This window comes from Ochotona princeps, chromosome 23 (assembly GCF_030435755.1).
Source record: "Ochotona princeps isolate mOchPri1 chromosome 23, mOchPri1.hap1, whole genome shotgun sequence".
NCBI lineage: Eukaryota > Metazoa > Chordata > Mammalia > Lagomorpha > Ochotonidae > Ochotona > Ochotona princeps.
The window spans coordinates 12,724,304-12,751,473 of NC_080854.1; the positions used below are offsets into that span (position 1 = coordinate 12,724,304).

General features: G+C 41.9%; 1 protein-coding gene across 1 annotated transcript; it reads right to left on the reverse strand.

The window, feature by feature from the left end:
• Positions 1-1,726: 1,726 nt before the first annotated feature.
• On the reverse strand, positions 1,727-9,103 carry LOC105941740 (granzyme A-like). The gene is made up of 3 exons (XM_058679995.1): positions 8,944-9,103; positions 4,211-4,358; positions 1,727-1,880 (listed from the first exon to the last, which is right to left on the reverse strand). Exons 1-3 carry the CDS (start codon positions 8,999-9,001, stop codon positions 1,727-1,729), a joined length of 360 nt encoding a protein of 119 aa, XP_058535978.1. The 5' UTR covers positions 9,002-9,103.
• Between the last annotated feature and the right edge of the window lie 18,067 nt (positions 9,104-27,170).

The following is a 27,170-nucleotide window of genomic DNA, read 5'->3' on the forward strand; positions in this document are numbered from 1 at the left end:
GTCTGTTACCAAAAGGTCAAAGCAAGAAGAATGGACAGTGTGATCATAGGGTAGGGCGTGTTATTTCATTTCTTCTTGCCTCACCCAGGGAGCAGGGTGCTGGCACTGTGGAACTTGGTAAGCACAGGATCTCAATGTCAATGGCCACTGTCACATGCTTGTCACTGTACTGCGGTCAAGCTCCACTTCCTGGAACTAGATTCTCTCCCTTTCTGTATGTGTCCTTTGAGTTATTAGTGCTCCTATGCCCTCTGCTAACACTGATAAGATGAAGTCTCTGCATAGGACAGGTCTGCCAATGCCCGTGAATAGCTTATCTACTTCACTCCCTGGCATGCTTCCTTGTGGCCGGCACACTGTTATCTGGAGCCACAGAGTAGGAGGAAAAAAGGTCTAGAAGTTGTCATGAATGCATGAGAATTGGAGTCAGGGAAGCCTCTGGAAGGATCAGTCCATTCCAGCTCTCTTAAGGTCCACACACAGAGGATCACCATAATCACAACTCCAGTTGTAGCCCTGGAAAGCCAAAAGAATCCTCACTCCCTTTTCTTGGTTTTCCTGCAGCATCATATACTGTCCCAGTGCTAGAGGTGGAAGGGAGTTTCCTGATCCTACTGCAAGAGCAGAGACGGCTCACCTTCCTTATGCCCCCACCCTCTCTGTAAAAGTGAGTGTTTCAGGCCTTCAGGCACACCTGCCAACTGCTCTCCCGCTTGCTAGAAACCTGAGTCTGGACTGCTTCCCTTCTCTCCATTAACTTTGTCACTGTGTAGCTTAACTCCACCCCTTATTCAAATTTTACTAAAAAAATATCCTTGGAGAGCCACTTATATACCAGATACTATTCTGGGAATTGGAGGACATAGAAGTAAATAGACAAAAATGTTTACCCTGTGGAGCTCATGTTTTAAGGAAGGAGGAAGAGAATGAAACTCCATCAAAACTATTTATTTCAGTGTTAAATTCCAAAGGAAAAATGCAGTGGGGAGTGGGCTCTGGAGTGCCCTCAGAGAGTGGGGGAGAGGTTTGCTTTTTTTCCTGCCTAGGCTGCATGGTTAGAATAGAGTTGGGGGTGAGAGAGGGAGACCTGGCCCAGAAGCCTCAAGGCAGGGGTAATGTGGGAGGCAAAGCTCTAAGTACTGGAGTGCCAGGAATGTGGAGGTTTGGCTGGAGCAGCTAGTGCTCAGGGGGTCCTTTATTTCCACTAAGAGGCTGTGCTGGAGCTCTAGACTTCTGTTTAAGCTAGCAGCTCCTGTGGAATGAGTGGGAACTGCCAGTTCACCTCCTGCCTCCCTTCATTCCACTTTCTGCACAGAATGAGGACTCCCGCAGGCAGTCTGATTATGTTACCTCCCTGCTTAAAACCCTTTCCGTCTCCTTGTACATAGAGTTCAGCCATCCTGGTTTGCAAGGCTTGGTATTGAGGTTTACTGTCCCGCACACCTCTCTTTCTCAGGATCACGATTTTTCTCTACTTTTCCTCTGAATGCCTCCCTCTTTACCCCCGTGCTCTTCCTCTTGTCTGGAAGCCTACAGCCTGGGAGGATGCTGTCCCCATCACAGCTCTTCCCTGGATAGTGTGTCACTGGTGACCAGGGAGGAGGGATCATCTATGGTCATATAACGCTGTGTCCCAGCCATGCTGTCTCCCCCACGCCCCAAGCAGAAGACAATATTGTGAAGCTAACTGTATAGAAATGCTTAGTATTTAAGAAAAAAAAATTTTTTAAAAAATTACCTGAATGAGTTGAAGATCCCCTTCAAATGTCTCTGGGTCATAGCATGGATAGGAAATTGCTCTTTGAATGGAAAATACTTGCTCAAGCTTCTCTTTATCAGATGCAGAATGAGCCCCAAGAATAATCTGAGGTTTTCCTTTTCTGGGAAAAGAAATAATATAAAACCTAATATAAGACAATGGGGGCAGCTTTACTTAGTAAAGAATGATCCATGTTTCCACACGGGTTCCTGTCTATGAACAAGGAAGCAAGAATGGAGGGAACATACAGGGCAGTTTTCTTTTGGTGTTTTAGAAACTTCACCTAAAAATCTAGAGACCTGTGTGTTTATGGCATGTAGCCTTATCCTCACTGAGTCTTTTCAAGCAGGAAGCCACAGGAAGGGAATCCCAGATTTTTGGTGGAAAGCAAGAGCACTGGGGTTAAAGGCCTGGAGAGGTTGGCTGGGTGCATGCCTGGAGCTGGGGGGAATCCTCGGGGTAAGGGTGGAGGTGGGCTGCCAGGGTGGGCATCTCCTGGGACTGCCAGGGTGGAGGGAGCTGGGCATGACCTTGGGCTGCCAAAGGAGGAGCTGCCGCTCTGTGCAACTACTTTAGATTTGTAGAATAAATCATCTCTTCTAGTGGTCTTCCCTGACAATTGGATTAAGCGATTAAAACCAGGAACCAGAGCAGTTGTAGCAGGTTCATTTTTCCGAGTGTGTTTCTTTAAAGTTTTCAAGGGGAAGGGCAGTTGACAAGAGTCATGCTGTCACAAGTTGGAATGACTCTAGTTTTTGAGTGAAAATTTAAAGTTGAGTCTACATTAGTGCCAGTGCTTGTGTCAGTATGTACACACACACACACACACACACACACACACACACACACACACAAGCAGGCAAATGAGGATTAGTCCTCAGTCCAATTTGTGAACCAAATGATAGCTATTCCAGGCTTGATAGGCAAAAACATTTCCTGATTTGTTGGGCCAACTTTACATCAAGCAGTCATTGTATTGGTTAAATGGAGTGATTTATTTATGTTGAAGTTCTTACTTCACAAATTCTTACTTTATATAATAGCATGTATAGACCTATCTGAATCTTTTTTGGTGAGAATTCATTTTTGTTTGTGCAGTTTGTACTAAAGTGATCAAATAAATAATACATGCTGGTTACCAACAACGGGAATTGACTAAGAAAATAGTAAGAGTAATGATAGTCAATATTCTGTCTTTCAAAGCATGACTGTAAAAACCACGTCTGAATCTTAAGAAATGGCTATTTTGGACATATGTTGGGCATTTCTAGATAATGGAATGCTGGACTGTCTGACGTCGCCTGTACCAGCAATGTCAGGGCACACTTAAATAACAGACTGATGGACTTATGACAGCTTATGAAGGACTATACTGTTGTAATATCATGGGGAAAATCAGTCAAAAGGTGGATATTTGGGGGTGGGAAATCCCAGACCCTATGGGATTATACATAAAATAAAAAAAAGGATGCTTAAAAATAAAGAAATAAATCACCATATGAGAGAGAGGAAAAAAGGAAAGTAACCAGAAGTGGTGAAAATGTAACTGTTTGTTAATAGGTTCCTTTTTAGGCTAATAAAAATGGTCTTAAATGAAAAAAAAAAAGAAAAAAAAGAATGGGTATTTTAAGTTAAGCACTAAAATAGCAGTAATTTCTACTGAATCAAATTAATATGCATGGTCATGGGATGTCACTAATGATACAATAATAGGTAACCATCTGTAACCCTAGAGGACATTTAATTTGATCTACTTTGTAAATAACACTCATGAAAAAGTTCTCAATCAAAATATATCACAGGGCCTGGCATGGTAGCCTAGTGGCTAAAGTCCTCACACATGCCGGGATCCCATATGGGCACAGGTTCGAATCCCACCAGCCCCATTTCCATCCAGCTCCCTGCCTGTGGCCTGGGAAAGCAATCGAGGATAGTCCAAACCCTTAGGATCTGGCACCCACATGGGAGTCCCGGAAGAGGCTCTGGGCTCCTGGCTTCAGATCTGTGCAGCTCCAGTCGTTGCAGCCGCTTGCGGAGTGAATCAATGGATGGAAGATCTTCCTCTCTGTTTCTCCTCCTCTCTGTATATCTGACTTTGTAATAAAAACAAAAATAAATCTTTTAAAAAATAAAAAGTATGTATCAAAGTACTAACAGTTTCTATGTGAGTTTGATCAGATTGTTTTTGTTTTTTTAAACCTTTCCTCTTTGTGTTTAAAATGTTTAGCATGATTTATTTATACTTAAACATTAAACTAATGCAATGAAATAACCATACATTTTAATCTATGCTGCTGGACCTAGCTTTCGCTTGCTGAGGTGAATATTCTAATAGGACGTGATGTGCTTGTCTGCTTTCTTTGTCCACACTTAATTTTGGTTCTGGACTTGATAATCATTTTCCTCTCCCAGAATCCACGTTGAGAACAAGGAGATCTAGCATGTACTTACAGGTCACAGTGAGCAGCCGTCAACACCCAGTTGTCTTTGATCAAAGCCCCTGCGCAGGTCTCCAGCCCTTTTATCAGGACCATGTAGCGTCTTGCGTGAAGTGGCACTTCATTACCCCCTATAATTCCCTCACAGGAGTCTAGAAAAACTTAAAAGAGTAATTCAGAGTGGATTCCTGACCTGGGTAGATATACTTTGCTCCCAGGAAGTTTGACTACAGTGAATAGTATCAGCACAAGGGGGACAGGTGCTCTGGGAGAAGGAGAGAAGCCTCAGGGCTCTGGGGCTTTGGCTTGGGAGCTTTTTTGGGCAGCATCTGTGACTGCGGTGCTGTTCCCTGCAGTGCATGCTCGTGCAGAGTGTAGTTCCATGATGAGCTGAGTAAAGGCTTAGTGCCCTTAATCAAATACTGCTGTGGCACAGTGCATAAAGTCACTGCTTGCGGTGCTGACATTCCATGTAGGGCGCCAGCTAAATGTCTCCACTTCTCTGCTTCTGATACAGCTCCCTGCGAATGCACCTGGGAGGGCAGTGGAAGATGGCCCAATATTTGGGCCCCTTCTACCCATGTGAGAGCCTCCCTAACCTTGGCTGTTGTGGCCATTTGGGGGAGTGAGCTAGAGGATGGAAGATCTCCTTCTCTTTTTCCCTCCTTTTCTCTTGGTTGCTCTGCCTTTCAAGTAAAGAAATATATCTTTAAAATTCTGAAATCGCAAATGCTTCCAAATCTGAAACTCTTTGAGTGTACCACAAGTGGAAAATTCCATGCAACAAAAAGTGTGCTTCAGGCATGTAACAGTAAAAAGTATTGTAAAATTATCTTCAGGCAACTAATAAAAGGTGTATATGAAGCATAAATGAATTTCATATTTAGACTTGGGTTCTAACCCCAATGCATCTCAATAAATATATGTTAAATTCCAAAATCTTTGAAAACCTGAGATCTGAAACTTCCAATTCCAAGCATTTGGGTTAAATTTTATTATGAGTAAACAGTCCTGGTAAGACTTTTAAAAACTAAGTTTGGAAGATTTCTTTTTATTTGAAAGGCAGAGTTATCTCTGTAATGAGAGAGAGAGAGAGAGAGAGAGAGAGAGAGAGAGAGAAAGGAGAAGCAGAGAGAGAGAGAGCGAGAGAGAGCTTGAATTTGTTGGTTTATTTTCCATATGGCTGCAACAGTTGGAGCTGGGCTGGTCCAAAGTCAGGAGCCTCTTCCAGGTCTGTCACAATGGTACAGGGCCCAAGTACTTGGCCATCCTCTACTGCCTTCTCAGGTACTCCAGCAGGGAACTGGTTGGGAAGCGGAACGGCCAGAACTCAAACTGGCTCCTGTAGGAGATGCTAGTGCTGCAGGTAGAGATTTGACCTACTGTGACACAGAGCTAACCCCAACTTTCAAATTATTCTTTTGCCAGTGTCAAAATTGATGTCTCCTTTCTCTTCTTAAAAATTTTTAAAAATACAAAAATGCTTCTCTCTGGCAATCCGGATGCTCATGCTGTAATATCCTAATAAGTCAGCATGCTAGCTTAGAAAGCTGATTGTCTAGACCCACCTTTGGAGTGAGCCAGGGAATCTGCGTTTTGAAGAAGCACCCCAGAAAATTTTGTTACAACTGGCTCCTGGCTCAGTGGTGTGTTTTGTAGGCTGTGGCCCAGCCTAGAAAGCCATGGTTTATGCTGATTTTGTGCTTAGAGAGCTGGAGGAGACGGGGCAAGCACTGTCGTATTTGGAGCCAGACATATGTAGCTTGGCTCTGGTCCCCAAACTTGGCCTTGCTGTTCCTCAGTTGCATGGATGCTCACTGTCTACCTTCTGCTTCAGAGGCAGGTGGTTGGGAACCTTGCTGGACTGGCAGAGATGAAAAATTTCTGATTAATAAGACATGCATTCGTGCAAGGAAAGGCAGTGTTGTATTGTAACACCTGAAGAAAAAAGTCATCCTTGGAGGGCAGCCAGTGTCCATGGAAACTAAATGCATTGTTCTGGTTTTATGAGCCCCATGTTATTGTAGCTCCCTGAGATAACTGAATCAGAAAGGACTATAACCACCCACCTTGTAAATACCAAATTGTAGCTTTTAATGATTTTGGCTTATTTTTATTCATTTTTCCTCTTGTTTGTTGTTATTTGTGCAGAAAAATATGATGAAGCAGATGAGCTAAAAGGTGAGTGGATAGAGGTATAAAATATGTGTTTTGGCTAAAGAATAAATGTTGGTGAATGCCCCCACCAGGGAAAGACGAGAGCCAACTGCTCAACTACACTTCTAGTTAGACTTCCAATTCCAGGCTGAAATCATGACCAAAGCTCTTTCCTAAGGAATAAACACACTCATCCAATTTCTTTTTCACACAATTATTACAATTATGTTTGAATAACTATTGTTAAAATGGGTGCAAAGATGAAAGAAACACTGTTCTTGCCATCAAAGAAAGTTATAAAGGCAAAGACTGTAGATGACAGCATGAAGCAGTGCCAGGGTAGAGAGCATGCGAGATACCTCAGGGTATACACGAGGCACAGAGGATTCCAGAAATGAGAGAACGGAGTTGGCAGGGAGCCTGTGAAGCCTTTATGCAGAATGCATTTTTTTTCTCTGAAGAAAATTGAAAGGTGAGTAAGAGTTCAACAGTTGGTGCCAGAGGGGATTTCAAGCGTCTGGGTGCTGTAAGTAGAAGGCAGAATGGTTAGGGATGAAGGGAGAGAATAGATTGCCCACAGAGTGATAAAACTGATGTAAGGACTCCTCATGGTCAGACGCTTTGAAGTCCTGACAGGACGTGTATCTTAGAGCCTGTTCTTAACATTTTAACTGATAGCAAAGCGAATTTAAGACTCCATCTTGACCTGCTGTTATTTAGTTGTTCGGATTAAATTAATTCTATTGTCTATGACTTTCCATGATCTCCCTGAGTATAGTATCTTGAATATAAACAGTATTTTTTCTTCCCCAAGATTTTAAAGTAGCTTTAGAAGAGTATCCATGCCCTTCCTATATCCTTGAGGTAGCAAGTTTCAGGCAATTTCATGAAGTTTACCCATCAGTCCTTCTGCTTCCCTCCCCTTCCCAGACTGTTCACTTCCCCCTGTAGGTTGACTTGTTTCGGTGTCATTTCATCCTGGACACTCTTATGGCTTTTTTTTTTTAAAAAAAAATCTCACAATATTCCAGGGAAAGGGCAATTTTTGTTTTTTGTTTTTGTTTTTTTAATCTTTATTTTTTTTATTAATTACATTGCATTATGTGACACAGTTTTATAGGTACTGGGATTCCCCCATCCCCTCTCCAAACCGGAAAGGGTAATTTTTGAAATGAAGGCTTAGCAAGTTACATGGAAATCAAAGGGAAAAAAAATCAAAGGAAAAGATTCTAGTGACAATAATAAGGGAAACACCTGTGATTTAATATCCAATCATTAATGCCAGACACTCCCTCTGATGTTTAACACACTGAAAGGTGAGGATTAGTGTATCCATGTGGGATATGGAAAATAGATTCTGCAAAGGGCAATTCACTGATGCATTTCATACAGTAAAAATGGCAAAGCTATGTTCTAATCCTGTTCCATGTCATGCAAAACTCTCTTTTTCCCATCACGAAGAACTTTCTTCTAGAGTGGTGACTCTTTCCCTCTTTCTTTTGAAATACAGAGCCCTGGGAGAATGTGGTAAAGAAAGATGCACATATTCATGTAAATATTTGCATCCAGTTTTTGGAAACTTCTTCATATTCACTACCGACTCTGAAGGAGCTTGTGGGTTCCATGTTAAGTACTCAGTTCTGATGGTACCATTGAGCTGTGTCATAGTATGTTAAGAACATAAACTATGGATCTGGCATCATGGATCAATTGGCTAACCTTCCACAAGCTTCCTGCTTGTGACCTGGGAAAGCCATAGAGGATGGTCCAAAGCCTTGGGACCCTACACCTGCATGAGAGATCAGGAAGAAGCTCTTGGCTCCTGGCTTCGGTTCAGCTCAGCTCTGGCAATTGTGGTCATTTGGGGAGTAAACCCACAGATGGAAGATACTTCTGTCTCCCCTCTCTATAAAATCTGACTTTCCAATAAAAATAATAGATAAATCTTAAAAAGAATATAAACGATGGGTTCAAATCTCAATCTTAAAAAGAATATAAACTATGGGTTCAAATCTCAATCGTAGTTGATGTACCTTAGTCAATTTAGTTAATCTTTCTGTGTTTTTATTTCCTTATCTCTAACATGGGGCTTAAGAAGATTAAATGAATTAATATATGTAAAGCACTTAGAATATTGCTATTCTTCATTTCAAATTTCAAGAGTCAGTGAATACATACACGTATAAATAGGCATAGAAATCATTGGATTATTTTACATGTATGAATGTAAGAGAATACATTCTGAAATGAGAAGTTTTTGATTTATCTGAGATTCATGGCCATGCAGCTGTTCAGACTTGTAAGCCTGGGAGATCCAGTTAGTAAGTAATCCATACACCACATATTTCATGCTTTTCTTAGGCTTTCACTTAAGAGTTTGTCGTGGATCTGGATTGAACTTACAGCAGCCACCAGATCTAGTTAATGTTTTCAAGTTTTTTTGTTGTTGACACATGAGTACATTTTCTTCTTAAAAAGCTCACGTGCCTTTTAAATAGCAAAGAATGGAAATATTGAAAATATTGAAAATCTTTAGCCATTTACCTGTTCACGAACAAAACCGAAAAGCATTTGAAAAATATGGCTTACCTGCAGGAATGAAGAGAAAGATGGCAACAGGAAAAGGAAAAAGAAGTGAGTTTTTCATGGCTCCTGTTCTCCGCCGACGCAGCCTGTGTGCAGGGCTGACTAGTCTAGATAATGAAGCAATGAGGAAGAGAGTTCTTTTTTCCCTCTTTCTCTGCTGTGATGCTGAAGGTTTTGGTGTTTTGTTACTGGAAGGTAAAATCTTAATTTATCTGTGGTGTGGTTTCTTGTTTGTTTCACATGTGGGGTTATTTCCTTTGGGGTTAGATGACAAAGGTGAAGTCACAAGATGGTGTTGATTTCAGACTATCGAAGACATTGCTCTTTTTTTGGAAGATTTCTCACTTGGATGCGAGTGTCTGAGGGGTCTCAGACTAGTCTGTGCTGCAGGAATAGAATACCTGGACCTGGCTAATTCATAAAGAACAGAGATACATTGTCCAGAATTTTGGAGGCTAGAGCACCCAAGGTTAAGGGGTTCTGGTTGCTGGCGGGGGCCTGCCTACTGCACTGTACCATGGCAGAAGATATCACAGAAGAGAGAGAGAGACCGAGGCAGAGAGGGTGGCATTAGTGGGTAGGTGGGGAATGGGCAGATCAGATCCTTTTTTTTTTTTTTATCAAGAATCCACATCTAACATCAAACCTACTCTTGCAATAGCAGCATTAATCGATTCATGAGGGTGAGGTTTAAATGTCCACCCCTTGATATTTTTTCAAGGAGGATGGTTAGGTTTCCAACACAAAAACTTCATAGGGACACATTCAAACAATAGCAGACATCTGTATCAGAAATTTGTTTTGAAATATTTTAAAATCTATGCTACTAGGGAAAGTGACATGATACATTCATTAGTGGGACTAGTAATCAGGGAAAAACTGAAGTTAAATTCTTGACTCACACTATTCAACTATGAAAGTACCAAATGATTATGCAACAAGGTGGAGGAACCCACCATGGGGGGAGGGTGTGGGAAAGTGTGGGGTGTATCCCAGTTCCTATGAAATTACAACACAATGTAATTAATGAATAAATTTAATAAAAAAGAAAGTACCAAATGAGAGTACAGATGAATATTCCTATATAGGTGGAGTTGAAGAATGCCCTCTGCAATATGATACCCATATATGTAGAGAAGGCAAAACAGAGAGAAATATCTTCCATCCAATGATTCACTCCCCAAGCAGCCACAATGGCCGAAGCCAGGAGCCAGGAGCTTCCTCTGGGTCTCCTACACGGGTGCAGGGTCCCAAGGCTTTGGGCCGTCCTTCACTGCTTTCCTAGGCCACAGGAAAGGAGCTGGATGGGAAGCGGGGTTGCCAGGATTAGAACCAGTGCCCATATGGGATCCCGGCGTGTTCAAGGCGAGGAGTTTAACTGCTGCGCTATCACGCCGGGCCCTGCCTGCCATGTTAAATTAGTCCTTGTATGCAAGCATCAAGTAACAAGGAAAACGATCATTAACTGTTGTGGTGGCAGACAGCTCTTGTTGGTCACCATGAATCCCTTGGGCTTCACATAAGTTCATGGACCTTGGCCACTTGCATGCTTCTCCAGCTACCCTGGACAGCTGCTCTGGTAGCCCTGGACTGTCTTCACTGGGTACTCCGTGACAGCACCATGCCTCATATCTGCTTCACATACCTTCTGCCTCCCTGCCTCAGGTTCCAATGCTGCTGCCAAGGCCGTGGGACACAGCATGATGTATGAATGCTGGGGAGTTAATGCCTTTCTGGAACGTTCATTAATGAGCAGGAGCAGTTCTTACAGCTTTTGGAAGACAGTTTGAGCAGTCCTTTGTGCTTGATGTGAGAAGCTTCCTTCCGGGGCTCTTCTTCCACTCACCTTCTTTCCTATTCTGCAGCAATCCCTGAGAAAATAAGAGCACACTATCTCTGGTACTAGCAGTGACCTTTTAAATCAGAACCACAATATGAGACTTGGAGGGCTTGCTAGTCCGACTATATTGCGGACCCCTTTGCCTGTGCTAAGTGTAGTGTTGCTAGCTCTAGCATGAAGTAGCATCTACAGGCATCACAATAATAGAGGTGGGGTAAGGAGGGGAGCTTGCCTGTTGCTAATACAGAGTAAAGGTGAGAGGTGAAAGCAGGGCCGTGCAGCAGCTGTGGTAGGGACCGGTGTGGCAGTGTGATTATGGAGAGGGCTGGTTCCTGTTGATGGCATTAGATTCTTGAGAAAACACAGGCATAGGCAACTAACTGCAGCTTTGGGCACATGACTCAGGCCAAGAGGCCTTAATGAGACTATCATCTGTGGCTACAATTTATTTGCTATTTTTTAAAAAAAAGCTTTTAAAAATATTTAATTTATTTTTGAAATCAGAATCACAGATACACATAGAGGGAGAGAAAGACACACAGAAAGAATCTTCTATTTGCTGGTCTGCTCTCCAAACGGCTGCAACAGTCACTGTACTGGGATAAGTAAAGTCTACAGATATCACAGGACAGTGCGGTACCAGAGAAGGGTTTTTGTAATTTATTTATTTTGGCAGTAGGGGCATCTGTATCATTCAAAAGAGACCACTGTGGTACCAAGGCGAAAAACAGTGGTAGCTTCAATGTTTTTCAATTTGTTGGAAGCTGGGTGTTTAGAAATTATCTTGGAGCACCATTTTCATAGAAATACACAGTTTTAACTTACAAGTAATTCTGGTTGAGGATGGGAAGGCAGGAACTCGTGTGGGGAGGCAAGGCTGAAGGCTACCAGTGATGGAGGAGAAAATGAAACTGGAGGCGGGGTGATTCAGAGTGGACTTGGCGTGTGGGATGGGCCAGAGTCGTCTCCTGCTTTCTGTTAAAGAGCCAGTGTGAGAATTGCATTTCTCTAAAGTGAGCTGGGTGAGTGACCAGTAATTAGAATTGTTTGACTTTCTCAACTATGGACTCGCAACGAACTTCGTCATGAGAACAGACATTTGTGGGTTGCTCTGTCTGTCATTCTGGTTGCAGCTTGGTTACTTAGATGTGGTCCAGGGCCAGAGGTTTCTGCATGGTGGGTTTTCTAGGTAGTGAGACTACGGAACTGTTCTTGCCTCCCTTTGCTGCCCGCACACAGCTCTGTATCCTCCTTTGTCACCAGCTCGACCATTTACCATCTGCTACTGAGGCCACAACCACTGAAATCGTTTGGACAGTCTTTTCATCTCTCTCTTAAAAACCACTTTATTGAGATATACCATATAATTTACCAATTTAAATGTACAAATCAAAGATTTGGGGATTTATCATATCATTTAAAAATTATTGAAAATGTGGGCCCCATGTGGTAGCCTAGCGACCAAAGTCCCTGCCTTGCACATGCTGGGATTCCATATGGGTGCTGGTTTGTGTCCCGGCAGCCCTGCTTCCCATCCAGCTCCCTGCCTGTGGCCTGGGAAAGCAATCGAGGACAGCCTAAAGCCTTGGGACGCTGTACTCACATGGGAGACCTGGAAGAAGCTCCAGTTCCTGGCTTGGGGTCTGCTCAGCTCTGGCCATTGCAGCCAGTTGGGGAGTGAATCAAAGGAAGATCTCAACAGAGATCTTCCTCTCTGTTTCTTCTCCTCTCTGTATACCTGACTATCCAATAAAAATAAGTAAATCTTTAAAAAATTGTTGAAAATATGTGTAACACAAAACTTACCATTAAGACCATTTAAAATTTATGAGAGAGAGAGAGATACACTCACACCTTGTGAGTGTTGTGTGTCTATTCTACGGTGTCCGCAAGTTTTGGGGCTAGCCCAGAGCTAGAGACCGGAAATCGAAATGCAATGTAGGTCTCCCACAAGGGTGACATGAGCCCGATTATTTGAGACTTCATTGCTGTTTCTCAGGGTCCACAAAAATGGGAAGTGAGAGTCAGGGGTTGAGCTGGGTGTTAAACCCAGGTACTCCGATGTGGATTGTGGGCATTGTAAGGCTAAACATCGTTAGGCTAAACATCCATTCCACAACTTTTTTAATTGTACAATTCAGTGGCACTAATCATATTCACAATGTTGTATAGCCATCATTGCTATGCATTTCTAAAATTTTTACTTGTGTAAATCAGAACTGGGAAATTATGAAATCCTTTCTTTTGGGGGCTGGTGCGACGGTTCAACTAGTTAATCCTCTGCCTTCAAAGTGCTAGCATTCTGTATGGGCACCGATTCGTGTCCCAGATGCTCCAGTCGCCTTCCAGCTCCCTGTTTGTGGCCTGGGAAAGCAGTTGAGGATGGTCCAAAGCCTTGGGACCCTGAACCCATGTGGGAGACCTGGAAGAAGCTCCTGGCTCCTGACTTTGGATCGGCGCAGCTCTGGCCATTTTGGCCACTTGGGACCATCGGATGAAACGTTTTTTTTTCCTGTATCTCCTTCTCTCTGTACATCTGCTTTTCCAATGGGGGAAAAATGTAGAGTGGCTTTGAAGCTTGGAAGAGGCTAGAATCTGGAGTAACAGGTTAGAAAAAGCACAACTTGCTGTGAATTAAGGGAGATTCTGGGGGAGGACTCAGAAGATAAATGCTGGAGAAATTTTAAACTTAAGAGATCACTTACGTGCTTGCAATCAGAAGAATGATGGAATTATGAATAGGTAAGGCCTCAGCTGGAATTAGGGAGGCACTCGGACCTGGAAGAAAGACCACCCCTGTTAGGTGTGAAGAACTTGGAAAACTGTTTCCATATTCTAGGACATTGTGGAAGACAGAACTTTAAGAGTGAGGTCCATGCTGGAGGCACAGAAGGACTTGCAATAAAACTTCCACTCATTGCTTTCTCACTTTCTTGCAACTATAGGGCTCCTTGGATAAGATGGAAAGTTTGTGAATTGTGCCCAGGCTTCTTAGCTGGTGGTGCCTGAATTTCCACGTTTGAAATGATAGACATGGGAATCAGAGGGTGCAGAGAGGCTCCTGGGGCCGACGGCATGCTTGGTGTTTCATCTCCTTCAGGGGTAGACATAGAGATACGGCAAGGAGACCATGATCTCCATTGGAGCATGTTTCCTGCAGAGATTAAGGGTGGGGTTGGGGTGAGCAGGGCATGACCAGAGTAGGGATATTTGAATAATTAATGGTTGGTGGTATAGATTTTTTCCAGGCTGGCTGGGCTTTTCTTTCAGTATTTCATTAGTTTTTTCATTCAGGTAAGAGTTTTACTGAGTTCTTGGTGTAGGAAAGATGTTGGCTAACATTCGGTAAAGGGTGAGTTACTAAGGTAAAGTCTGGATCTGCCAAGACCTTATCTTACAGGAAGTTAGATAGGGTAGGGTTATTAATATTTTAAATACAAGGTAGAAAATGATAAATGCTAAAAGTGTGGATTGCTATGGGCCAATGTTATAGGCCAATTTTATGGGAAGTGGAGCAGCCAGGGCATGAATTGGTGCCCATATGGGATGCTGGCACTTGCAGATGGAGGATTATCTTATTGAGCCACCGTGCTGGCCCTGGAAAAGGGCATCTTGTTTTACTCTTGCTTCAGTTGATAGTAATGAGAAAGGAATCTGGGGACCAAAGCAATCTCTGTCCTGTAGCTGTGAGCTCCGCCAAGGGGACAAGTGTGCCAATAGGCCAACTTGAAAACTGTCGTCTTTGACAACTCGCTGAGCAGATTCTGACAACCATGCTGAAGGGGCAGGTAAATCTGCTCTCAGCACTGGTACTGCTGGCGCTTCTGTGCTGCCAGCTGTTTCTGTACATGAAAGGTTCTTGGTTCCTTAAGTTGGCTTCTCTTTACAAACACTGGAAAAACACAACTGTAAGTGAACTGAATCCTGCTCTAATATTGCCTTTATTCTGGAATGAGTAAGACCTTAAATGTGTAGGAAGTTAGAGCCAGAATGGGCAGAGCATCAAAGAACTCCAGAATGACCATTTCAGAAATATTTTTACAGGCTCTAGAAGCTATTTCCATAAACCAAGACTGCACAGTGTGGGAGATATCGCGGAAATTAATGCAAACCTTAAAAAAAATCAACTCTGTTATTTCAAGTCACAGTATTTAATTTTTTTAGTCATACATCTTTGCAGGACTTTTATTGTGGTAAAATATGCCTTGGCATGAAATTCACTACTTTCATCATTTTTCAGTGTATAGTTTCATGGCATTAAGTACATTCATATGGCTGTGTGACTATCATCACTGCCTAGCTCCAGAACTTTTTTCACTTTCCCAAACTGAAACTTTATATCCATTAGAGAATGAGTCCCCTGTTCCCATGGCAATCACCAGTTCTTTCTATGCATTTGATAACTGCAGGTACCTCATACAAGTGGTGTTACATAGTATTTATCCTTTTGTGATTGGTTCATTTAGCGTAATGCCTTCCAGGTTCATCAATATATAGTAGCATTATAAAAGACTCTCCTTTTTTAGGGGTGAATAATATTTCATTGCATTTATATACATACCACCTTTTTCTATCCACTTAGGTGTAAATGGACACCCAGGCTGCTTCTACCTTTTCATTTTTATCATGGTTGTGTGAATATCTGTTTGTGCCCCTGGGATTAATTATTTTGTGTGCAAAGCCAGAACTAGAGTGGCTGCATCACATGCTGAGCTCTGTTTTAAAGTTTTTTGCAGGTTTGCCACACTGTTTTCCACAGTAACTATCCCATTTTCTGTTCCCACCAGCAGTGTGAAAGGGTTCTAACTGTGCCACATTCTCCACGATACTTGCTATTTTATTTTTAAAAAAGATTTATTTATTCTTATTGGACAGACAGATTTGCAAAAGTGAAGGAGAGACAGAGAGAAAGATCTTTCATCCGCTGGTTCACTCCCCAAGCAGCTGCAACAGATGGAACTGAGTCAATCTGAATCCAGGAGCCAGGAGCTTTTCCGGGTCTCCCACGCAAGTGCAGGGTCCCAAGGCTATGGGCCATCCTCTATGACTTTCCCAGGCCACAAGCAGGGAGCTGGAAAGGAAGTGGAGTAGCCAGAATTAGAACTGGTGCCCATATGGAATCCTTTTGCTCAGGTATCTATTCTTAAATTTCACATGGGTGTTATACTAACTGGCCTTTTTCTGAAATCTGGGCAATGAGAGGAAGCCTGTTCTGAAAATAAGTAGGAAGACAGTAGTGTAGTCGTGTGATGAAGCAGTCTACAGCTGTGACTGATGCTCCTGTGCCCTGTCTGTACAGCCTCAGGACCTTCCGTTTCTATGCTCTTTAACTAGTAACTTCTGATTTCTGCGGTTGGAGATTTCTCTGGCTGCTGAAGCCATTTCAGCCCATGAAGAAGTGCTGGGGATTAACCTTGAAGTGCTGGGGATTAACACCCCCTGGAGCATTCTCCACAGTGGGCTGAGGAACAGCCCAGCTCTTCATCCCTGGTTGCACACTGCTTTCTGGTGGGGATTGAATACTGATGGTCCACTGTGATGGGTGCTCAGCACTGCACCCTTCTCGGCTGTCCTTGCCTGCTCTTTCTCTCACTGTCCCAGGTCCCTCCAAGTACTTTCAGAAATCACCTCCTAGAGAAACTGCTTATGCTCACCTCCACGCCTCAGGAAAACTATGTGAACTTTGTTGTGACATAGTAATGAGTTTATTTAAATAGTAGTGTCCTATAAAAAGACTACATCTCAATTAAAATTATGTGTATGTAACAATGAGCTTCAGGACCAACTACATTTTTGTAAACAGTGTTCTTTGTACAGTAGAGGCTTTCATGGATGTTTCGTTGTTTTCCTTTTTTTATTTGTGAGTTTTTTTTTAACATGAAAATGTATTTCCTTGAGCATTCCAAGGTTTTGGACACTCTGCCATACACCAGCACCATTTTAAAAAGTCCCATGTCTGTTACCCTTACAGTAGGATCTTCCATCCCAGAAGGCTTGAGTTACATAGGACGTTCTTGGTTCGCACAGTGCTCACCGTAAGAAGGTGATGGGAGGGTGGCCACATGCTTGCTTCTGAGTGTATCGTTGTTTCTAGCCAGGCTTAATGTTAAATGGTAAATGGGGCTTGAAGTTCTACTTTCTACAGATGTAGAGAAATATTCACATTTCTTGTGTTTTTCTTTTGCTATAATAGTTCCCATTTATGGAATTTCAGAAAATTTACTCAAATCTTTGGAATGACAATGTTTTTAGTGTTCTTATGATAGATCATTCCTTTGACTATCCTATTCCCAAATGTCGCTTTCATGAATATTTAGTAGGAACATGGTTTAAACATACCTATGTAAGTAACTTATGGTTATGTGAAAATATTGTCTCTTATGTAAGGATTTATGTGGAACATAGAAAGTATGTGGGTAAGGAGGTGTTTTTGAGTTTTGGTGCTCTTGGCAAACTAAATGTTTCACAAAAGATTCACTAAAAATTTTAATTCAGATGAAAAATCTAGCCAGGAGCTCAAGGAAGGAGAAAGCTGAGAAAGAAGAATTAGACCCTGAAGATATAACCTCTGGTGGGGAAAATAAGATTTCCCTTAAAGATTTGGGGATAGGTAGGCGCTAGCTTCAGTTGGTGGCCAATAGTTCTTTAGATTTACATGAAGGTTTCCTCAGAAAACAACACAATCATCATTGGTGGAGTCATTATTAATCTAAGAAGAAACTGATTTCAATGTGGTTGTTCATTTAGTTGTTACAAAATAAATGATAGTAAACTGACCTTCCTTAGTGATTTATGGATGGTTGGAAGTAAGACACACTATTGAAAAGCTCCTTATAAGTCTTCCAATATGGCTGGGAGTTCTGCCTTAGAACTTAGGACAGGTGGCAGTCTTTGCTGCTGCAGGGAGCTTGATTGTCTTGTGGGCTCGATTCTCTTTGTGTAGGAAGCTCTTCTTCAGATAGGTTTTGCTGCTGAGGGCGCTAGGTTTGCTTCTGAAGCTTGGGGGAACTCATGGCCAGTGAGAAAGTACCAGACACCTAATATACATGTGCTGAATACTTCACTGGGTACTGATGACCCGGGGATGAACAGAAACCTTCAAGATCAGTGATATTACAGAATTTCAGGCTTCAATGCTCAAGTGTATCTATTGATTTCCGTATGTTAATTTGCTCTTTCATTTTGAGAGCAGTGCTAACTCTCTTTTAAAAAAATATTTATTTATTTCTTTATTTATTTACTTAGAAAGACTTATGGAGAAAAGGAGAGCCGGAGAGAAAGATCTTTGATCTGTTGGTTCACTCCCCAAGTGGCTGCGAATGACTGGAGTTGAGCCAATCTGAAACAGCGAGGGCTTCAACTGACACCCCGAGGCAATGTCAGTGTGGTAGGCAGTAACTTTGTCTGCTACACCATAATGCCAATCTCAAGGTCTCCACTTTGAGGCTTCTAGAATTTTCTCCCCAGGTGGTACAATTAATGTCTCATTTCTAAGGTTTCTTCCCATACTGTTCAGAGTCTGACTAGATATGACTGATCTTATGTATGTCTTTTTTTTCCAGAATTCCCCCACAACCTTACTCCTAGTAGTAAACACAACATAGAACCTGAAGTCAGTGCAACTTTGTGCAAGTGCCCTCTGTATTACTTGCTAACTCTTACCACTGGCTTTTATTACTCTAATCGCCCTTGAGCCTAAGTTTACCTTTTATACACCGAGTGTGTGTGAAATAGCCATTAGGTCACTTTTAATTGAGTATGTAAAGGAGATTATCAGGTAAACTCAAGACCTGTTGCTGTGTGAATGCGCTTATTCAGTGAGAGCAGAGAACCTGCTCATGGTTCCTGGTTATTCTGGGGCATGTTCTGGTAGCATTGCCTCATCAATCCTCACTGCACCTGTGCCTTTGCAGTCACTTCTGTGTGGCATGCCTTTTACTGCTAAGCCACAAGCCACTGTGACCATAGTTCTAGGTGCCGCTCTTCTGTGCCACCCTCTGCCTGCAAGATACTTTTGTTTCTCTGGACCAGGTATGAAATATCCTTCCCTCCAACTCCCTGTTGTACTGCTTAGCTGGGCTAAGATTTCAGTGATGACTCAGGGGTAAGAAAAGGAAATTGTACCATGAAGAGTAACCACCATTTGGGTACTGGGTATGGCTGTCCTTGTGACTCATGGCCTGGAACCGTCTTCCTTGATCTGCCCTCAAACACCAGCCTACTGCCCTGGAGAAGAACCCAGTGTTTCCTTCCCCACAGTGGGCACTCTATTCAGCTTTTTGCTCCCATCCAACCTCTAGAGAGAGAAAGGAATTCTCAACTGTCCTATTCTCTTTCCTTTACTTTAAAATTAGTCACTAACAATATTGATGCTAATAATAAGAATAACCATACATTATACCTTATGATGTTTACTGTGTACCAGGTTCTGTTCCAGACATTGCAAATGTTAATCCTGATGTCAATCTTATAAGGTGAATACTGTTATCTTGATTTTTACTGAAGATGACACTGAGACACAGAAAAGGCAAGTGACTTGATCTAATGTCAAATATTAACTATGGGTATTCCCATTCACAGCTGGGCTCACAATCATGTGACACATGAATGAGTGTGTATGTGCTTCTGGGTGTATCTTTGTATGTGGGAGGGAGTGAATGGATGCATGTATGTGCATTTATGCAATTCCAGTTATTCATGTGTAAATATGTATGTGTGCATGTGTGTGTTTGTGAGAGTGTGTGTTAATATCATTCAATAGCCTGGGTTGGAGAATCTATGCTCAAGAGGAAGTAAGTGATTGAAGGACTTTAATCAGGTTTTCCCCGTACTCAGTGGTGGCTGCAGTAAGTGCTTCAAGTATTCTGACATAATGCCTCACCAAAGTAAGTGCTGGTTAGCATAAAGGATGATAGGGATAAGGGGTCATTGATTGAATAAGATGTGTTAACATATGCAACTGTTTAGAAAGATTGTGTAAACACTTCAACTTGTGATTGAATGAAGCCCAATATTGAATGAAGCCTAATACCAGGAAGCCTAATATTTCTGTGTAACCACAGGGTCTAAACTTCACAGTACTGTTGTACCACTTAGTGATGGGAACTTATTTCAATATTGCTGTAAAAAATTACTGTATTTACCTAAGAGGGAACCATTCAATATAATATACTTGTTTGCATTTTGAAAAAAAAAATCCAGGGTATCTGAAGCCTGCAGGCTTCATTGAGTGTTTTTTCATTATCACTTACTAAAACAGACTTATCCCAGAGGCACAATTGTGTCTGATAGGAGGTTAGAGGGAAGAAGACTTGAGCTCCACTTATCCCCAAACCAAGTGCCAGTAAGAGCCTGATTGTGGAATGAACATATGAACATACTGGCTTGAGTCAGTTTCCATCCTGGGTTTAAGCTCATCCTCCAACTTCTCATTTGTTTTTCTGGGATCTTTCATTCCTAGGATGATTGACTGTGTTCTTTTTTCAAGGAAAACACCACCCTCTACCCTTTGTGGGTGGTCTTGGTTTGGGCACCCTGAAAGCACTCCTGGAAGATAGTAAAAGTCCTTCATTGGTTCCTTTCCCCCAAGACAGACACTTTGCTCCTAAATAACACCACAAGTAAACAACAGAGAGGAGCTTCCTTCAGTCTGGGCCAATTACATTTCCAGCTATGATGAGGATCTACGTCTTGCCTCTTGGTTTCCTGTGAGCTGCTCATTTGGGAACATGTATCTCTCTTCACAACAAACATGAATCCCAAATATTACACCCTTGCTAGGGAAAATATTTTCTAGAAACTGAGAATGACAGCTGGCTACACAGAGACCACACTCTGTTTGTTGTGCTTAGTTTTGGTCTTCATGGTATGCATCAAAGCATTAAAATAATTGAAAATAGTTTTCAATCTCTTAAAGATCATTTTTGTTTTATTTGAAACACAGCCAGAGGTACAGCACACTGAATCCAGAGTCTAAACCTCAACTCACATCTCCCACATGAATGTCATGGACCCTTGAGATATCATTTGCTACCTCCAAGGATATATGTCAAGAGGAAGCTAGATTTGAGGTAGAGCATCTGGGACTTGAACAAGGCTCTCAGATATGGGATGGCGGCACTCGAAGCTGCATCTCAAGTATATCACTAGTGCCTTGCAAAATGTTTGCCTGTTTTCTTTTAAAAACATTTTGGAGAAGTTACATATAAAAATCTGTCTGTCTTCTCTCCTCAAAAGTAACACCTGGCAAGATTAGGTCTCTGGCCCATCCATTTGAATTGACCTTCTTTGGGAACCAAAGGAAGAATGAGGTTAAATGAAGAAATGACTTTCCAGGTTGGCATGAGATTTCCTGCTCACTGTTGTTTCTCAATAATAAAATCAAGCTCTGGTTACCATTTCTTATTGTGTCATTGTTTTTCTTATAGTAAAATTAAGAAGATTTTGAAATGTGTGTTATGCTTCTATTTCCATTACAAGCTGGAACCAAAAGAAATCTTGGGAAACCCAGCTATACCCAAAAAGCCCATTTTAAAACCTAAATCATTTATCATCCTAAGAGTTTGGAAGATCTCAGTCTTGATGAGAAAAGACAAAAATACCAACTCTGAGATGTAGAGATGCTAGAATTTTGTGAAAAAATCAAAGAAACGGCGATAAATTAATTAAAATGCAATTTACAAACATGTTTGAAGGAAGTTAATAGAAAGCCTCAGCAAAGAAAAGGAAGAGAGAGAGAACAAACTGGAAATTTTTGACTTGGAAAGTATAATAAACAAAATAAAAAGCCAATTTGATGAGTTGGCTCACAGCAAAGTGAAGGGGACAGAGGAGTGAATGATCTATGAATGGAATACAAAATGAGAGAAATTTCACCTTCTGAAAGACAGAGGGAAAATAGGCTGGAAAAAAAATAGAATATCAGAAACCTGTGGAACTATAACAAAAGATCTACTATTTTTGCACCATCACAGTCTTGGAAGAAGAGGAGAAAAGGGTGGTTCTGAAAAATGAAGCTTTCAAAGACATTATGGTAGAAAATGCCCAGAATTGGCAAAAGGTATGACCGTATGGATTCAAGAAGCTGAGAAATCTCCCAAACACAACAAACCCAGAGGGGTTCACATCAAGCACTTGACAGTCAAGCTGCCAGAACTAACGATAAAGAAATATCTTGAAAATAGCAAGAGAGAAATAAGTCCTTAATAGTTTAGAGGTAAGGCTGTTTCAGTTAAGATGATTTTCCATAAGAAATCAAGGATTTCAGAAGGAAGTGGTGCAGTACTCTCCAGGCACTGAAAGAAAAAAAAAAAGTGAACAGGCTGGAATCCTATGTCTTTTAGGAAGGAGGAAGAAATCAAGACATTTTCAGATAAAGGAAAGCTGAGAGTTTGTTGGCAGCAGACTTAGCTTAGGAGAATGGCCCAAGGAAGTTTTCTAAACAGAATGGAAATTAAAGAAGAAATTTTGTGACCTCAGGAAGTAAGAAAGAGCACAGTGAGTAAAAATATAGATAAATGCAATTGAGTTTCCTTTTCTTGCAACTTCTAAATTATGAGACAAATACATACACTTTGTGTATAAGCTTCTATATACATTTAACCAAGATTACCTGATCATTACAGGTTGAGACTAAAGCATGGGATAGCATTCTGTAGAATCTGCTGTTGCTTCTCGCCTCCTCTCTGCACTGGACAGTAGAGCAGATGTAATAGTAGTGGGCTTTGTGGTCTGCTGCAAGGGTCAAAAGATCACCATGCAGTCCAGAACAGGGGGAGAGCCAGCCTGGGAGTGTCAACATCAGCAACGTTGGCTGGCAGTGGAGGGCTGGTTCTTTTCTCAATGAGAGCTGCCACTTCTGCGGCCTGTCGGATGAACACACTGTTCTAGCCAAGGCTCATCAAGTTCAGGCCCACAGGCCTCCAAGCTTAAGATGAAGCTTGGAGCCTTAGTTTAAGGTCTTCTTTGCAGCTTTATATCTTCATTTTCTGACTTTCTCACATTTTTACGGTATCATTTTCATTTTCAGGGCAGCAGTTACACAAATAACCTTTATGACAAGCTGTTCCTGGGACTTTAAATGGCTGGCAGATTCGAACAGACCCCTAATTGTTTGAGAGAAGGGTAGGGATCCTTTGTTTTTTGGGATCTGATTGTGGTCGTGCCTGGACTCTGGAGTTGACAACCCTTGACTGAAGCAAGCTGTGGCTGGTTAAAGAAGGTAATTCTCTTTTTCTGAAAAAAAATTTGATTGTGGTAAAAGCACTTAGAATCAGTTCTACGCTCTTAGCAAATTAAATGTGTAATATTCTGGCATTGATTATGCGTACGGGTTGTTCAGCAAATCTTTAGAGTTTATTCATTTTACTTGAATGAACTCTATGCCTGCTGATTAGTATCTCTTTTTTTCCACAATACAGACTTGCATACATACTAGATCATACCTTTCCAACTCCTCCTCCCTCATTAACCCTCCTTCCTATTATTTGTCCCTAAGATATTACAATGGCATGGTCATTCATTTCACCAATACAGGCTTACTTTTCTGATATATAAATGTATCATGAGATGATAAGTGTAAGAGAAGGATGAAAGTAAGGTAGCATAACATAAAAGTATAAGTAAAAATCATAATGAAATTCCTACTATTATTTGAGAGTAAGGATACATGCTGTATAATCTGTTATTTCCCAGTACGCCAATTTCCTTTGTAAAATTATAGTTTTTTTGTATGTGTAAAAGTATAAAGAGACTCAATCCTGCTGTGCCCAAAGGGAAGTGTGCAGTATCTCTTTCTCCATGGAGCCTTCCCTAACCTCCTGCACCCTCACATCCACCCCATCCATGTGCATTTTTTTCCCCAGTCTCCCATATCTTTTTGTCCAGATCTTCATTCCAGGTGGTATCACTTTGTATTGTCTCCTCCAGTGGGGGTCCTGTTTATGCTTTTGCTTTCAGGGAATAATTTCACTGTTGGGCATGACATTCTCACTAAATCAACTGAAAGTGAGCAAGGACTGATGCATAGTGTCAGTGATAAAACCTTGACTAACACATCAGTGTTAACAAAGAGCAATTAAAGATGGCAATGCCAGGCTGGTACTTATTGGAAGACAGAGCCAATATATTCTCCTGTATTCATTCTTCAGTGAGTATACACTATCTTGTTCCTTCCCCAGGCACTGCATAGAAAACAGAGAAAAGATGGATCTTAAAACTGGAAGAAAGAAGGCAAACTGGGTAAGAATCTGGGTTCTAGGGCCTGGCGGCGTGGCCTAGGGGCTAAAGTCCTTGTCTTGAACGCCCCAGGATCCCATATGGGCACCAGTTCTAATCCCGGCAGCTCCACTTCTCGTCCAGCTCCCTGCTTGTGGCCTGGAAAAGCAGCCGAGGACGGCCCAAGGCCTTGGGACCCTGCATCTGCGTGGGAGACCCGGAAGAGGTTCCTGGTTCCCGGCATCGGATCGGCGCGCACTGGCCGTTGCTCACTTGGGGAGTGAATCATCGGACGGAAGATCTTCCTCTCTGTCTCTCCTCCTCTCTGTATATCTGACTTTGTAATAAAATAAATAAATCTTAAAAAAAAAAAAAGAATCTGGGTTCTATAGGCTATCTTTCTGTTTCTTATATACTTATTGCTGCAGAAGCCAAAGAGCCAGAAACAGGAGCAGGTACAGATCCCCAACCCTCTACCCTTAAAACCTAGTTCTCTTTAAACAAAAGGCCAGAGAAGGGGGCAACATAGGTCAGAAAACTTTCAGGAAATAATCACTCTACTTTAGACAAACACCAACACCGCCCTCCCTGCCCGCCCCCCCAACTGCATAGCCTCCTGCATCAAGCATGTAAGAAAAAAAAGTCAGTTGAGGATCCTTAACTTCTACCCCGCCTCTAACAAGTGTTACTAAGCTCCCTTGTTGGCCTGGGAGCTTCACCCTCACTGAGAGCAGTGAGTGGCCTGGCCCCAAGTGGTGTCAGTGGAGGGCTTGTGGCAAGATGGGCAGTGGTGAGGCACTCCCAACACTGCTCATCAGCAAGGTGTCAGTGGAGGCCTTGCAGGAACCACAGCTACCACATCTGCCCCGCAGCACAAAGACCTCTTTGCAGGCGTCCTTGGAAGCCAGAGCAGAAACTACGACTTAGACTTACCAGGTGGCTATGAGGGGCTGCTCCTCTTTTCCCTTGCTGGAACAGTGTCAGAGGAAATCAGTTAAAACAGAAAGGCTAAAGTCAGATTTCTTGCAAAGTGACTTTCTGATTTGCTTCTAAGGTGGCATTTCCTGTTAAAAATTCTAGTTTTACTTGAAAGTCAGAGGACATCTGGTACCAAGTGGAGGAAGGAGGGCAGAACAAACTGGTCAACTACCCCAGCCAAGTGTTGACAGCAAATATCTGGGTGAATGGAGACTCTAAGGTGGGCTATGTCAGTCAATGGACCTTGGAAGGACTTCTTCATCCTTGGATTGGCAAGATCGACAGCATTTCAAAACTATCAAAACCACTTGAGCAGAATCCTCGGAGCATTCCCCAACCATGGGTACTGAGGCAGTTGGGAAGCTGGGTGCAGCTTCTCCCATTATCTCTTCCCTTCCCCCAGGTACAGGAAGAAGGAAAAGAAAATTTGGGAAAATTGGTCTCACCCACTTTCCCTTAATCCCTGACACTTCCTACACTAATCAACTATATAAACATCACCAAACATAAAATTAAAAAATAAATATATTTATTAAAAAATGAAAGTGGGACAGCTGGCACACAATGCTGCACTGCAGCAGAAGGGTTGGTATACTAAACCACTGCACTGGCCCTGAGACATAGTTTTGAAAATCTATTCTGATGAACTACATTAAAAGTGGTACAGTTTCGGGCTCAGCAGCGTGGCCTAGTGGCTAAGGTCCTTGCCTTGATCCCATATGGCCGCTGGTTCTAGTCCCGGCGGCTCCACTTCCTCTCTATCTCTCCTCCTCTCAGTATATCTAACTTTGTAATAAAAATAAAATAAATCTTTAAAAAGAAAAAAAAAGTGGTACGGTTTCTTTGACAACTGAGATATAAGGAAAAAAAGATGGTAGATAAATCTATATACTTAATGAGTTTTAAGATATATATTAATCAATTTCAACATATAGGCTATATTTGGATACCAAACTAAAGGAGTTAGCTGTTTTTCAAAAAAACGAGATAACTGGAAAAGATGGAGTTCTCCTGGTTCTGGCATTCTATTGAGCTACTGCATTTACTGAATATTATCAGATATTAAAGAATAATGTTAATTTTTAAAAAATTTGCTAATTAAGATTTTTGAAAACCATCATAGTAATGATCATGGTTATGCTTTCGAAGAGAATCTTCTTCTTTTAGAGCTATCTATGAAGACATTTACAAGTGACATGATAGGTTGAAGATCTGCTTAAAAGAATCCCGGGTGAAAGAATTGAACAAGCTTTATCGTCAACCAGGTTGACCATAATCTTGAAACTGTTGAAGCTAGAGGAAAGCATCCTGTGAGCTGATTATAATAAAGTCTAATTTGGCATATATTGGAAGATTTTGATACTAAAAGGTCAGTTGCAAGAAGAGGTAGCCTATTGAACACAGGCTTTCTTCTGTGATTTTACTTAGGCTTGGTCTGACTATCTTTAGGACATGTCAACTGGCTCCTGTTTCCTTAGAGACTAACAAATATTATTATAAAAAGAAAAATGGCTTGCTGAGATACTTTTTCCAAATGCTCCCCTAATGTAAGAAAAATTGGGGGCTGCCAAACCTGTGAAACCGAGTCTGGGTGAGGAGCCTTGTGTGGTTACTTAAGGGTTCTGCTTCCACCATCCAGTTTTGGATACTGATACCCAACAGCCAGCTGGGGCTGTGGCTTGGAAAAGATGTAGACTCTTGAAAAGGAGGGAACTCCAACAGCGGGGCGCTGTCAACTGCTTAAAAATGAGGAGCAAAATAGTATTGCCTCCATCCATTTTAGGTTATAGGATCGTGGGATTTTAGGGCTGTTAGGAAAACTTAGATTTTATCCAGCCCAAGTTATTGATGTGGGAGATGAAGCAACGGAAGTCCAGATTAATGAAGTGACTTGGTCAAGGTTGCACAGCCTAAAGGATGAGTTGGAATTCAGAATCCATGTATCACTGGCTCCTGGAGCCCAGTACTCTTCTCTCCATATTGCATCTGGAGTTGTGATACCTTAATTAGTTTCTCTGGCTCTGTATGATGCATCATAATCAGCACTTTATACCCACTCTTTATAGCCAAATGCTACTATCATGAGAAATTTCCACTAATTTGCACATTAGGAGAGGTGTCTGTTGGTGTGTGGGATATGGTATCACTTTAAAATAGTTGTCACATCGGCTGAAGAATCTTCATAGGTGAACTTACA